This window comes from Bombyx mandarina, chromosome 10 (genome assembly GCF_030267445.1).
Source record: "Bombyx mandarina strain Sakado chromosome 10, ASM3026744v2".
Lineage (NCBI taxonomy): Eukaryota > Metazoa > Arthropoda > Insecta > Lepidoptera > Bombycidae > Bombyx > Bombyx mandarina.
The window spans coordinates 5,133,291-5,146,381 of NC_143217.1; the positions used below are offsets into that span (position 1 = coordinate 5,133,291).

Below are 13,091 nucleotides of genomic sequence, written 5' to 3' on the forward strand. Positions count from 1 at the left end.
CCGGTTAGTTCTGACGGCAGTCTGCCTACGCTCTGAGTTATCGCTTGCGTCCCTGTATGTATATAAATGAAGTTGTCACGATAACGATGGGAACAAAACGAGGCCTGTGTTGTTTTTACGGCTACAAGCACAGTAATTACTTATTTTCACGGTCGACGACAGTCAAACGATAGTTTTTATTTACTATAGTGAAATAATCGTTTGTTTGGTTTCATATATATCGATTGGGTTCCATTAGGTGAGAAAGAATTAGGCAAACTGTTTAATAAGGGGAAATGTATTCCATTCATGAATTTTCGACATGTCACTCGATGCTGCAAACACAATAAAAATTCAGGAATAGTTTACAATGTATATTATTATTAACAAATATTTAGTTCATTTCATATCATTTACTGAATGTTAATAAGTTAATTTAGCAAGTTTAACGGTTAAAGCCATTGCTGTAATGCACATTAACCCACGATGATGATCAATAATTATAGAGAAATTGTAATCTATAGCTTGTTCATTATTATAAAGTTTTACTAAAATTGCATTCAACACCACATTACAATACAATACATGTGCAGTCTAGACAAAGAAAAACAATTAAGCATACTGAGGTCGTGCGTGTTCGAAATAAGGCTTAGATAATTTAGTAAGCTGGATGGATGTCATAGAACTGCCCCTGGAATCGAATATATGTTAGGTTATTGATTTTTCAAACTAAAACAGTTAAATGAGACAAAAGACAAAGTATTTTAGTAATAGAGAAAGTATTTTAACGTTATTTTTAAACAAGACGTAATGTAAAATATTCAAAAGCAGCGGTCACTTGGGGTCACCGGCCTCCTGCGAACTCAGGGTCGTGTTCTCTAGCTGTCATTTGCGTAAGATGACTGAATAAGTGTTTGTTGTTTTTGAAGTTCTGTAATATTTATTCAAGAGATTCACAGGTTGTTAAATTTTGGATACCATTGCGGCGTGGAAGTCCTCTTGCTTACGCTAAAAAATGTACAGCGCAATTGCAAATGTATACCAAAATCTGTATTTTTTATAAACCATTTATAACTAAAACCAATACGTTCTTGATTACATTTATAAAATCCTTTAATAATGTTTAGTGCGTTTTTTTCTTAGCGTAAATCTTCAGGCTGCCTTTAGGTTCAAAGTATACTCTCTCTCTCTCTCTTTCTCTCTCCACTTCGATTACGCGCGCGTTTAAATTTCTCTAGATGAATGATATACTTTGACATGTTCGTTCAAAACTCAATCGTCATTCTTAAGCGGAATTGAGCCCTCAAGTCCCCTTGCTAGTTTTTACGATGAAGACATGTTGTTTACTCGGCTGTTTTTTTTTTATTTTTTTTATTGCTTAGATGGGTGGACGAGCTCACAGCCCACCTGGTGTTAAGTGGTTACTGGAGCCCATAGACATCCACAACGTAAATGCGCCACCCACCTTGAGATATAAGTTATAAGGTCTCAAGTATAGTTACAACGGCTGCCCCACCCTTCAAACTGAAACGCATTACTGCTTTACGGCAGAAATAGGCAGGGTGGTGGTACTGTTACACACTACTCTACAAAGCAGCTTTGCCCTAATCAGCTCGTTTACAAACTCACTGTGTTTTCCATTAGAGTCATCATTTTTAGCTTTCATGTAAAATCAAATCATATTGAAAACCAGTTAGAATCTGGAAGCCGTCGCGAGCATACATAAATTTGAGAAGTCAACAATAGTGTTGTAAAATTGTGAAATCTAATAAAGACAGTTTAGTCGTGAAAAGTTTTTGTGTTTTTTTTAAAAAGAAGTTTGAGAAGGGCCGTGTAACAAATTGGTGTCAGAAGTGGGATACCAGAGAAGAAATCTGAGACAGACCGTCAAAGATTCTGGTATCTCGAATCCGAGCCATCAAACTTCAAGAACGACCGACAGTAAGCCTTGCCCTAAGGACAAGCCTGCGTCTAAACACAAACTTCAAGAACGACCGACAGTAAGCCTTGCCCTAAGGACAAGCCTGCGTCTAAACACAACTCAAGAGGACGACGGTAAGCCTCCGCTGTTAAGCGTGAGCCCGCTCCAGCCGCGACGTGACGCACAGAGACGACAGTCCAGCTGCTTCTCCAATTCTAACTCACCCACCATCAATCAGCATCCAGAACATAACTACCAGCATCCTGCTCCTGACGAGGCAATGCGGTACGGCGTGCTTCTGTGAGTGCTCTACACTTCAAATTCTCCGAAAAATTTCAAAGTCCTTAATCTTAATTTTAATTTTCTAAATTTATATTTAATTCTAACCTGTATTTCAAGTGCTATTTTTGTATTCCAATTTTATCCAGCACATCATAATTCAAATCTAAATGTCAGTCAAATCGGAATCTTCAAAGAAAAGCGAAATGACGGACAAAATTACCTTATCCTTTTTAACCAAATTCATCAAAACTTATAATGGGGACAGAGAATCACTCCCCGCGTTTTTAACTAATTGTGATAATGCAATGTCCTTAGCTAGTTCGGATCAACAACCCGTCTTATGTAAATTTATTATCTCACAATTAGAAGGAAAAGCCCAAGTCGCATGTAGTCTAAAAACGTTTACTAAGTGGACGGAACTAAAAAACTTTTTAAGATCAACCTTTGGAGAGAAAAAACACTCCATTCATTTACTTTCTGATTTGCAACATTGTAAACAATTATTAAATGAGGATGTTACTAAATTTTCCTTAAGAATTGAACAAATATTAACGCGTATTCATTCTAACATTCATTATAGTTGTAAGGACGAAAGGGAGCTTCTAGGCAGAACCGCAGCCATGGAGGATCTTGCCCTTAACACATTTTTATTGGGATTAAATCCATCACTATCTAATATAGTTCGTTGTAAAAATCCAACAACCCTCAGTGACGCCATACAATATGCAATTGATGAGGAAAAAATATTCAATTTATACAAAATTAACGCAAAATCCCAAAAACAATGTTCGGTCTGTAACAAAGCGGGCCATACTTCCTTAGAATGTTTTAAAAATAAAAAACCTTTTCCAAAAAACGTTTTCCAAATACATCATCAAAATAATTTTAATAAAAATCTAAAACCTAATTCAAATAATTCTTATATTAAAACGTGTAATTATTGTAAAAGAACCGGTCACACGATTACGGAATGTCGCAAGCGTCAATTTAACGAGAATCGCCGCGAAAACGCAAATTCCGCGCAAAACGATAACTCGTATATTAGGTCTCATGTTGCACCTGCGCAACCGTGTGAACAAGAAAATTTAAACTAAATCGGATTTCGTTGCCGTGTCCTTCGAAATCTAATCAAAATCATAAAGACACGACTTATACTAAATTTTCTAAATTCACGACTCAACCAAAAGAATTGAGTTCTTCTAACTTCACGACTCAACCAAAAGAATTGAGTTCTTCTAAATTCACGACTCAACCAAAAGAATTGAGTTCTTCTAAATTCATGACTCAAATAAAAGAATTGAGTTCTCCTAACTTCCCGACTCAGCCAAATAAACTGAGTTCTACCAAGTTTATACCTCGACCAAAAGAGTTGAGTTCTCCTAAATTCACGACTCAGTCAAAAGAATTGACGAGTTCTACTAATGATAAAAAACTAAATGATAAAATAACAAACAAAAAATTTTACTCAAATTCAAAAACCAATCAATACAATTCTAATTTTATTAATTCTAAATCCATGACTCAATCAAGACAATCGAATGATAACAAAAATCAGGGCCGTACTCAGAGTCCGAATTCAAAAAATAATTTACCTAATTCTAACTTAGTTATAAATCCTAAATCTAAACTTATGTACGAAATTAACGATTACAGTAAAAAGGTGTCTTTACCTCATATTTACTTAAATTCTAAACATGCCTCTGAAAAACTATGTTTCCTTATAGACACAGGATCCACCATAAGTATTATAAAAGGATCAAGTTTATTAGAAGTCCCGAATCTCTCGAACGAAATCGTGAAATTAAAAGGGATTAATAGTTCAGAAAATCCTGTTGAAACATTAGGTACTTTCGAAATGGAATTTAATTTATATAACGAAACTTTTAAATACAAATTTCACCTTACAAATGACGATATTAATTTAATTAATTACGATGGAATTATTGGTAGCGATTTTTGCAATTATTTTAAATCGAACATCAATTATTTTTCTAAATCCTTATCTGTAATGAATCATTCTATTCCTATCATTTATACTCAACCAACTTATATCATTCCGGCTCGTTCCGAAGCCGTCATTGAATGCACAGTGTCAAATCACGTGCCCGAGCTTTTTCGTAATAACGAAGCTCTTGTTCTAGATCATACCTTATGTGAAGGTGTTTATGTCGCTAATTGCATAGTTACAATCAAACAAAATAATAAAATAAATATTTCTATTTTAAATACTACAGAGAGCGATATCGAAGTGAAAGATTATCACGTAACGTTAACGCCTCTCGAACGTGAATGTTTTGACTACGAATCTTGTTTTAATATTAATTCTAATGTAACTTCTAAATCTGATCGTATTAACAAAGTTCTAAGTCTTATCCGATGTTCTCATTTAAATGATGAAGAGCGTAAAGTTCTTTTAGAGTGTTGTTCACAATATACAGATATTTTTCACATCGAAGGTGAACCTTTAACTTTCACAAGTGCTATTGAGCACACCATAAATACAGGCAACGCACCTCCTATCCACGTTAAGTCATATCGTTTTCCTGAATGTCACAAAGAGGAGGTTGATTCTCAAATTCGTAAGATGTTAGAACAAGACATCATCCGACCTTCTATTTCACCCTGGAGCGCTCCGGTTTGGGTTGTGCCAAAGAAAATGGACGCTTCCGGTAAACGAAAATGGAGAATCGTTATAGATTACCGACGCCTTAATGACGTTACCGTTTCAGAGACTTATCCGCTACCTCTTATTACAGACATTCTAGACCAGTTGGGTCATTCCAAATATTTTAGTACGCTGGATCTTACAAGCGGATTTCACCAATTACGAACCAGCGCTCAGGACGCCCCAAAAACAGGTTTTACAATTAGCACTAATTCGAGCATGTCTGGACATTACGAATTCACCAGAATGCCTTTTGGGTTGAAAAATGCCCCTGCTACTTTCCAACGTCTTATGAACACTGTTCTATCAGGTCTACAAGGCCTCCATTGTTATATTTATTTGGACGATTGTATCGTGTACAGCCAAAATCTTAACTCGCACATTACCAAATTAAAATTGGTATTCGATAAATTTCGACAATTCAACCTCAAACTCCAACCAGACAAGTGTGAATTTTTAAGACACGAAGTCACTTATCTTGGCCATATTATCACCGACAAAGGTGTTTCTCCGAATCCCGAAAAAGTCAAGGCCGTTTCACAATTCCCAATTCCGAAAAATCCTAAAGAGATAAAATCATTTTTAGGCCTCATAGGTTATTATCGCCGTTTTATCGAAAACTTCTCTAAGTTAACTAAACCACTTACTTCCCTCTTAAAGAAGGATGCTGACTTCCTTTGGAACAAGGAACAGCAACACGCATTCGAATTCTTAAAAGAAAAACTAGTTACTGCCCCTCTACTTCAATATCCAAATTTTTCAGAACCTTTTAATGTTACCACAGATGCAAGTAATTACGCCATTGGCGCAATTTTATCCCAAGGTCAAATAGGCAAGGATAAACCGATAGCGTATGCATCACGCACTTTAAACAAAGCCGAAGGCAACTATTCCACCACTGAGAAAGAGCTTTTAGCCATCTTGTTTGCTGTTAAAACTTTTAGGCCATACTTATACGGCAACAAATTTAAAATTGTAACAGATCACAGACCTCTTGTGTGGTTATTTAATGTAAAAGACCCCGGTAGTAGGCTCATTCGCTGGCGTCTTAAACTCGAAGAGTATGACTATGAAATAGTTTACAAGCAAGGTCGTCTTAACTCTAACGCCGATGCTTTATCTCGTTGCCCTATCAACGCTATAAATATAAATAATTTGAACAATCTTAGTTATGAAAATATTTTAAACTTCAATTTATAAACAAACTTCCAACATCAGACACTGTTATCGAAGAATGTTCTGAAAGTCTACATTTATCTAAATTTAATACAATCGCTTGCCCAGTTTCATTAGATTTTGATTGTTCTATACCTCACTGCGAGGATATCTTAAACCAACTCGAAAATACTGAAGAGTTACTAAATTCCGAACGCGAAGTTCTTGCAATTAAAAGTATTAAAAATAAAAATAAAACTTTCTACTTCTTATACACTAAAGTTCATCATTACGAAGAGACTCATTTTAGAGATATTTATAATTTATTAATTAAACTAAGAAATATGTTAATAGAGTGTGAAAATATCACAGATTTAGCATTACCAGATTTTTCAGACCCATTCTCTAAATTAAATTACACGAAAGTCTATAATATAATTTCCTATGTTTTCCATAATACTAATATCAAAATACATATTTATAAAAATAAATTAATTTATCCGACTCCAATAGAAGTCCCTAAAATTTTAAAGGAAAACCACGATTCACCTATCGCTGGTCACCCAGGATCACAACGCATGTATAAGCGCATTAAAGCTATGTACTATTGGAAAGGTATGCGTTCTGATATTGAACAATATGTAAAAAGCTGCAAACTTTGTCAAATTAACAAACCTCTACGTAAATCAAATAAAGCTCCGATGGAGATCACGTCTACATCTACTAAGCCGTTTGAACGGTTAGCCTTAGATGTCGTAGGCCCTTTGCCCGACTCAGGTTTTCAAAATTTCAAGTTTATTCTAACTTTACAAGATGATTTAACCAAATTCACGAGTGCTTACCCTATGGTTACTTCTACTAGTGAGGAGATAGCTCGTAATATCGTACATTTCATGTCTTTGTTCGGTTTTCCAAAAACCATTTTAACTGACCTAGGTACTTGCTTTACGTCAGAATTATTTAAACAACTAACTGAAATCTTAAAAGTAAAAGCTTTATTTGCAACTCCGTATCATCCTCAAACAAACGGAGCTCTAGAACGCTCACACGCTACTTTAAAAGAATATTTAAAGTCTTTCGTTAATGAAAATCAAAACGATTGGCATTGCTATTTATTTACTGCAATATTAGCCTATAATACTACTCCCCATTGCACTACTAATTATACTCCACACGAGTTATTATTCGGTTACAAACCGTCCATTCCAAGTTCTTTATATGAAAGCACCAGTAACACAACCTATAATGAATATATTCGCGCATTACAATATAGAATGCGTTTTAGTCGCGAAAAAAGCGATACAAAATATTATTAACAGTAAAGAAAGGTCTAAACAATACTATGATACCAATTCTCGCGAAATTTTGTATAAAGCTGGTGATATGGTATATTTAAAACACCATCATAAATTGAGAAAAGCTCTATCGCCCATATGGAAAGGCCCTTACAAAATTACTAAAGTACACAATAAACATAACGTGACCTTACAAGTAGGTCGTAAACAAATTAAATATCATACCAACGAAATTAAACCTGCTACAATCTAACTTCTACGTCTAAACTTATTCTATGTGTTTATTTTCAGAATCTTATGCTGTCATGGCTCTTTACGCCACAGTCGCGCCGAATCGAATATTATCCCTATCGCGCATAGTCCCGGAATTTATTTTGAACCTACGACACATATAAGTTTTTATAACGACTATTGGAAAGTCGTCACGCACATTGACCTCATCTCTCTAGAACCTTATCTTAATAAAATACAAAATCTACTACAAGATACTCTTAACCTTTGTAATAAAATTCAGTCAAAAGATTTAAGTTTGTGTAATGACATATCTAGTCCCACTGAGGTCCTAATTCAATCTAATTTTAATAAATTAAAATCTTTATCGCACATTATTGATTATCGACCAATGCACAAGGTCAAACGCTCTCTAGAATTTGGAGGCGAAATTTTAAAGTTTTTCTTTGGTACATTAGACGCAGACGATGCGAGGAAATACGACGCTGCGATCGAATCATGTAAAAAGAGTGAGACAGAGATATTTCACTTAATGAGAGATAACATTCATATAATAAAGTCTACTATAAATAATTTTAATACGACTATCTTCAAACTTAATCAAAACGAGATTAAATTGAATTCTCAAATAAATAAAATGAACGAAATATTTTCTCAAATTACAAAAACTGATAATCTATTATTGTATAATTCTAAGTTAAATAATTTACTTAATATTATCGAAAGTTCTCTACTAACTATTTCAAATTTTCTAGACACTACATTAAGTTCTATATTATTTTCGAAGGTTAACATCCTACACCCTAGCGTAATTAGTCCCTTAGATCTTTATAATGAATTATTTAAGCATAGTAATCAAATAAATAAAAGGCTAGACTTTCCAGTCACCCTAAATATTCAAAATATTCATTCATTGATCGATGTTTCTAAGCTTAGTTCTTATTTCTATAATAATAAAGTCATATTCGTATTACGAATTCCTTTAATAATTCCAGACAAGTTCGTTGTTTATAAAAACATACCTTTACCTACACCTCACGATGAGTCACATCGCACTTTCGCTTTAATTAAACCGTCTAACTCGTACATCGCTTTAAGTGACGATAGACTGCATTATGCTATGCTGGATAATTTTGATAATTGTAAAATGATAAACAATAACTATTCTATATGTGAATCAATAACTATATACTCAAGTGTAAGTAATCCTAATTGTGAATCTAAATTATTAACAGAGGTTATTCTTTCATTGCCCTCTGAATGTATTTCTAAAATTTTATATGGTCAAATTGATATTTGGCAAAAACTACTAAATAACAAATGGATATACGTTCAATCAAATAAAAGTAAACTTACTATCAAATGTAATGACGTCATCCATGATTATTCTATCGAAGGAACAGGAATTCTTAAGTTAACAAACAATTGTATCGGTTACTCTAAGACCATTCAACTTATACCAACGAATTCTTACTCTTTTATTATTAAATCTCCTTTAAATATAAACTTTGATATTACATCCGATGATTGTTGTAAGAGAGACATACTTAATGAAAGTTTACCACATTTGTCGCCAATCTCTATTAGCAAAATAAATCTAGATTCCTTGAAATATGCTACGCACCAAATGGACAATTTAGAAAATGAATTAAATAATATTGAGAAACAATCTCATTTTATTAAATATGGCTCATACTATTCTACGTTTACTTATATCCTTATCGTGTGTTTGTTTCTATTTTTAATGTATAAGATTTACAGATATTTTAAAAACAAAACGTCCAATTCTGTATGTTGTATTCAAATATTTAACGGATGTTATAACACAAAATCAACCAATAAAAAATCTAAAGTTTCAAATTCTATCGAGATGACTGAGATATCATCCAATGATGAAGATAAAATGTCTATACAATCTTTGCCAATTAGGCAGAAGCAGAATTATAAATCTACTATTTATAATAAGGATCAATCCTCTTCAAACAGAAATTTAAATTTCTGATTTAATTATTTAATATAAATAATAATAATAATATATTAAACATGAATAATATTTTATATAATCTTGTAATTCTAATTTTTCTAATTCTAATTTTGAATGTTTTATACAAGTTTAAACATACATTGTAATGTTAATTTTAATACTAATTCCTAACTTTAATTTTATAAATATTATTAAGAACGAATTTTCAATATTTTCTGTTTTATTTTCTATTTTCAATTTAATGATTTAATGATTTTGTAATGACTCCTCAAATTTTATATTATTTTCGTTTAACTACGCTTCATCTTATTGAGGATGAAGCTTCGTCAAAAAGGGGGAGCTGTTACACACTACTCTACAAAGCAGCTTTGCCCTAATCAGCTCGTTTACAAACTCACTGTGTTTTCCATTAGAGTCATCATTTTTAGCTTTCATGTAAAATCAAATCATATTGAAAACCAGTTAGAATCTGGAAGCCGTCGCGAGCATACATAAATTTGAGAAGTCAACAATAGTGTTGTAAAATTGTGAAATCTAATAAAGACAGTTTAGTCGTGAAAAGTTTTTGTGTTTTTTTTAAAAAGAAGTTTGAGAAGGGCCGTGTAACAGTACCCACCCGCGCGGACTCACAAAAGGTCCTACTACCAGTAATTGTATGTGAAAAGTAAGTGAGGAAAAACTTATAAATCATGTCTCGTCACAAAAGTACCCAAGACCTACGTCCTCGCAAGGCTCCCGGTTCCGACGGTATATCTAACCGTGTTATTAAACTTCTACCCGTCCAACTCATCGTGATGTTGGCATCTATTTTCAATGCCGCTATGGCGAACTGTATCTTTCCCGCGTTGTGGAAAGAAGCGGACGTTATCGGCATACATAAACCCGGTAAACCAAAAAATCATCCGACGAGCTACCGCCCGATTAGCCTCCTCATGTCTCTAGGCAAACTGTATGAGCGTCTGCTCTACAAACGCCTCAGAGACTTCGTCTCATCCAAGGGCATTCTCATCGATGAACAATTCGGATTCCGTACAAATCACTCATGCGTTCAACAGGTGCACCGCCTCACGGAGCACATTCTTGTGGGGCTTAATCGACCAAAACCGTTATACACGGGAGCTCTCTTCTTCGACGTCGCAAAAGCGTTCGACAAAGTCTGGCACAATGGTTTGATTTTCAAACTATTCAACATGGGCGTGCCGGATAGTCTCGTGCTCATCATACGGGACTTCTTGTCGAACCGCTCTTTTCGATATCGAGTCGAAGGAACCCGCTCCTCCCCACGACCTCTCACAGCTGGAGTCCCGCAAGGCTCTGTCCTCTCACCCCTCCTATTTAGCTTATTCGTCAACGATATTCCCCGGTCGCCGCCAACCCATTTAGCTTTATTCGCCGACGACACGACTGTTTACTATTCTAGTAGAAATAAGTCCCTAATCGCGAAGAAGCTTCAGAGCGCAGCCCTAGCCCTAGGACAGTGGTTCCGAAAATGGTGCATAGACATCAACCCAGCGAAAAGTACTGCGGTGCTATTTCAGAGGGGAAGCTCTACACGGATTTCCTCCCGGATTAGGAGGAGGAATCTCACACCCCCGATTACTCTCTTTAGACAACCCATACCCTGGGCCAGGAAGGTCAAGTACCTGGGCGTTACCCTGGATGCATCGATGACATTCCGCCCGCATATAAAATCAGTCCGTGACCGTGCCGCGTTTATTCTCGGTAGACTCTACCCCATGATCTGTAAGCGGAGTAAAATGTCCCTTCGGAACAAGGTGACACTTTACAAAACTTGCATAAGGCCCGTCATGACTTACGCGAGTGTGGTGTTCGCTCACGCGGCCCGCACACACATAGACACCCTCCAATCCCTACAATCCCGCTTTTGCAGGTTAGCTGTCGGGGCTCCGTGGTTCGTGAGGAACGTTGACCTACACGACGACCTGGGCCTCGAATCAATTCGGAAATACATGAAGTCAGCGTCGGAACGATACTTCGATAAGGCTATGCGTCATGATAATCGTCTTATCGTAGCCGCCGCTGACTACTCCCCGAATCCTGATCATGCAGGAGCCAGTCACCGTCGACGCCCTAGACACGTCCTTACGGATCCATCAGATCCAATAACCTTTGCATTAGATGCCTTCAGCTCTAATACTAGGGGCAGGCTTAGGGACCCCGGTAACCGTACTCGTCGAACTCGACAAAGAGGTCGACGTGCAACCTAACCCATGCATCAGCCCGCTGAGTTTCTCGCCGGATCTTCTCAGCGGGTCGCGATTCCGATCCGGTAGTAGATTCATTCGCGAAACAATTGCTCTTGAGTTGTTAGGTCTCCTTTGGAGGCGCTCGGGCAGTTGTTAGCAAATCCCACCCCTCTTGGCTGAGCCTTTGCTCGCCCACCTGTCCTGGTGAAACTGGAAAGGCCTTCGGGCCACCAGTAAACTTTCAATCATAAAAAAAAAAAAAAAAAAAAAGTACCCACCTTTTTATTGGTATTTCGTACCTTTGTTAGTTGTATTACCTAATACCATATTTTTATTGCTTAGATAACTGGACGGATTCACATAGACAACAACTGTAAATGCGACCACCCATATTAAGACATGAATTTTAACTCTCTGTTTTACGGTACAATGGCTGCCCCACTCGTAAAATCGAAACGCATGACTGCTTCACGGCAGAAATAGCCAGGAAGGTAGCTCTCACCCGTGCGGTATTATAAGACTTCCTACCACCAGTAATGAACTCTTCTTCTGCCCATAAAGAACAACGCAAAAAACCTCAGTAGAACTCATAAAATAAAATCTGTTTATCTGATAACTAATGGTAAATTAGTAAATATTTATAGATTTTCAAATAGAAGTTTTAATCCTTTTTTTTTTCTCTCCTACCTATGCTGATAGCCTTGAGAGGCTATTTCAGCTTCGCCCTAACGTTTGTAGGTGAGCTCACGGGGCTCAAACCTGACAACAATGCTAACACGAACCCTAGCAAGAGCCGTGCTTCGCAGAATCTACCACCGGATCGGAAACGCGACCCACTGAGAAGATCCGGCGAGAAACTCAGTGGGCTGTGTCTGAGAGTTTATTTACTCGTCGAGCCCTTCGTCGCAAGCGACGGGTTCGACGAGAACGGTAACCGGTGCTTGTGTACCTAAACCACCGTTAGTGGATCGGGAGGATCCGAGATGACGTGTTTTGGGCGACGTCGACTGCTTTCCATTCTGTCCGCAGGATCGGGAATTAAAAGCATCGTCTTTTACGACATTTTAGTCATAAATTTGCCATCATTGTGAAGTGTGCGGGATTATTAAAATGACAACGTATTATGTTAAAATTTCGTTTATTGCGACAATTATTGTGACTTTCAAGTACTTTTCAATTTCGAATTTTATTCACACAGTTACGATTCCTACTTCAAATTCGTATCGGTTCATTTAAAACTCAGTACTTTATAAATGTGATTAAAAACACAGACAAACACACAATGTATTATAATAATTATTACAATAATAATATCATTAAATTTAAATATATAAAAATAGTAATGGTAGATGGGAATGTGGTTAAAGAAAGA

General features: G+C 36.1%; 1 protein-coding gene across 1 annotated transcript; it reads left to right on the forward strand.

Annotated features, from left to right (window-relative positions):
* Nucleotides 1-7,550: 7,550 nt before the first annotated feature.
* LOC149502179 (uncharacterized) lies at nucleotides 7,551-10,064 on the forward strand (the record flags this gene model as incomplete). The annotated part of the gene is made up of 1 exon (XM_089730476.1): nucleotides 7,551-10,064. A coding segment is annotated over one exon (1,980 nt), but the record flags the coding sequence as incomplete, so codon positions are not given.
* Between the last annotated feature and the right edge of the window lie 3,027 nt (nucleotides 10,065-13,091).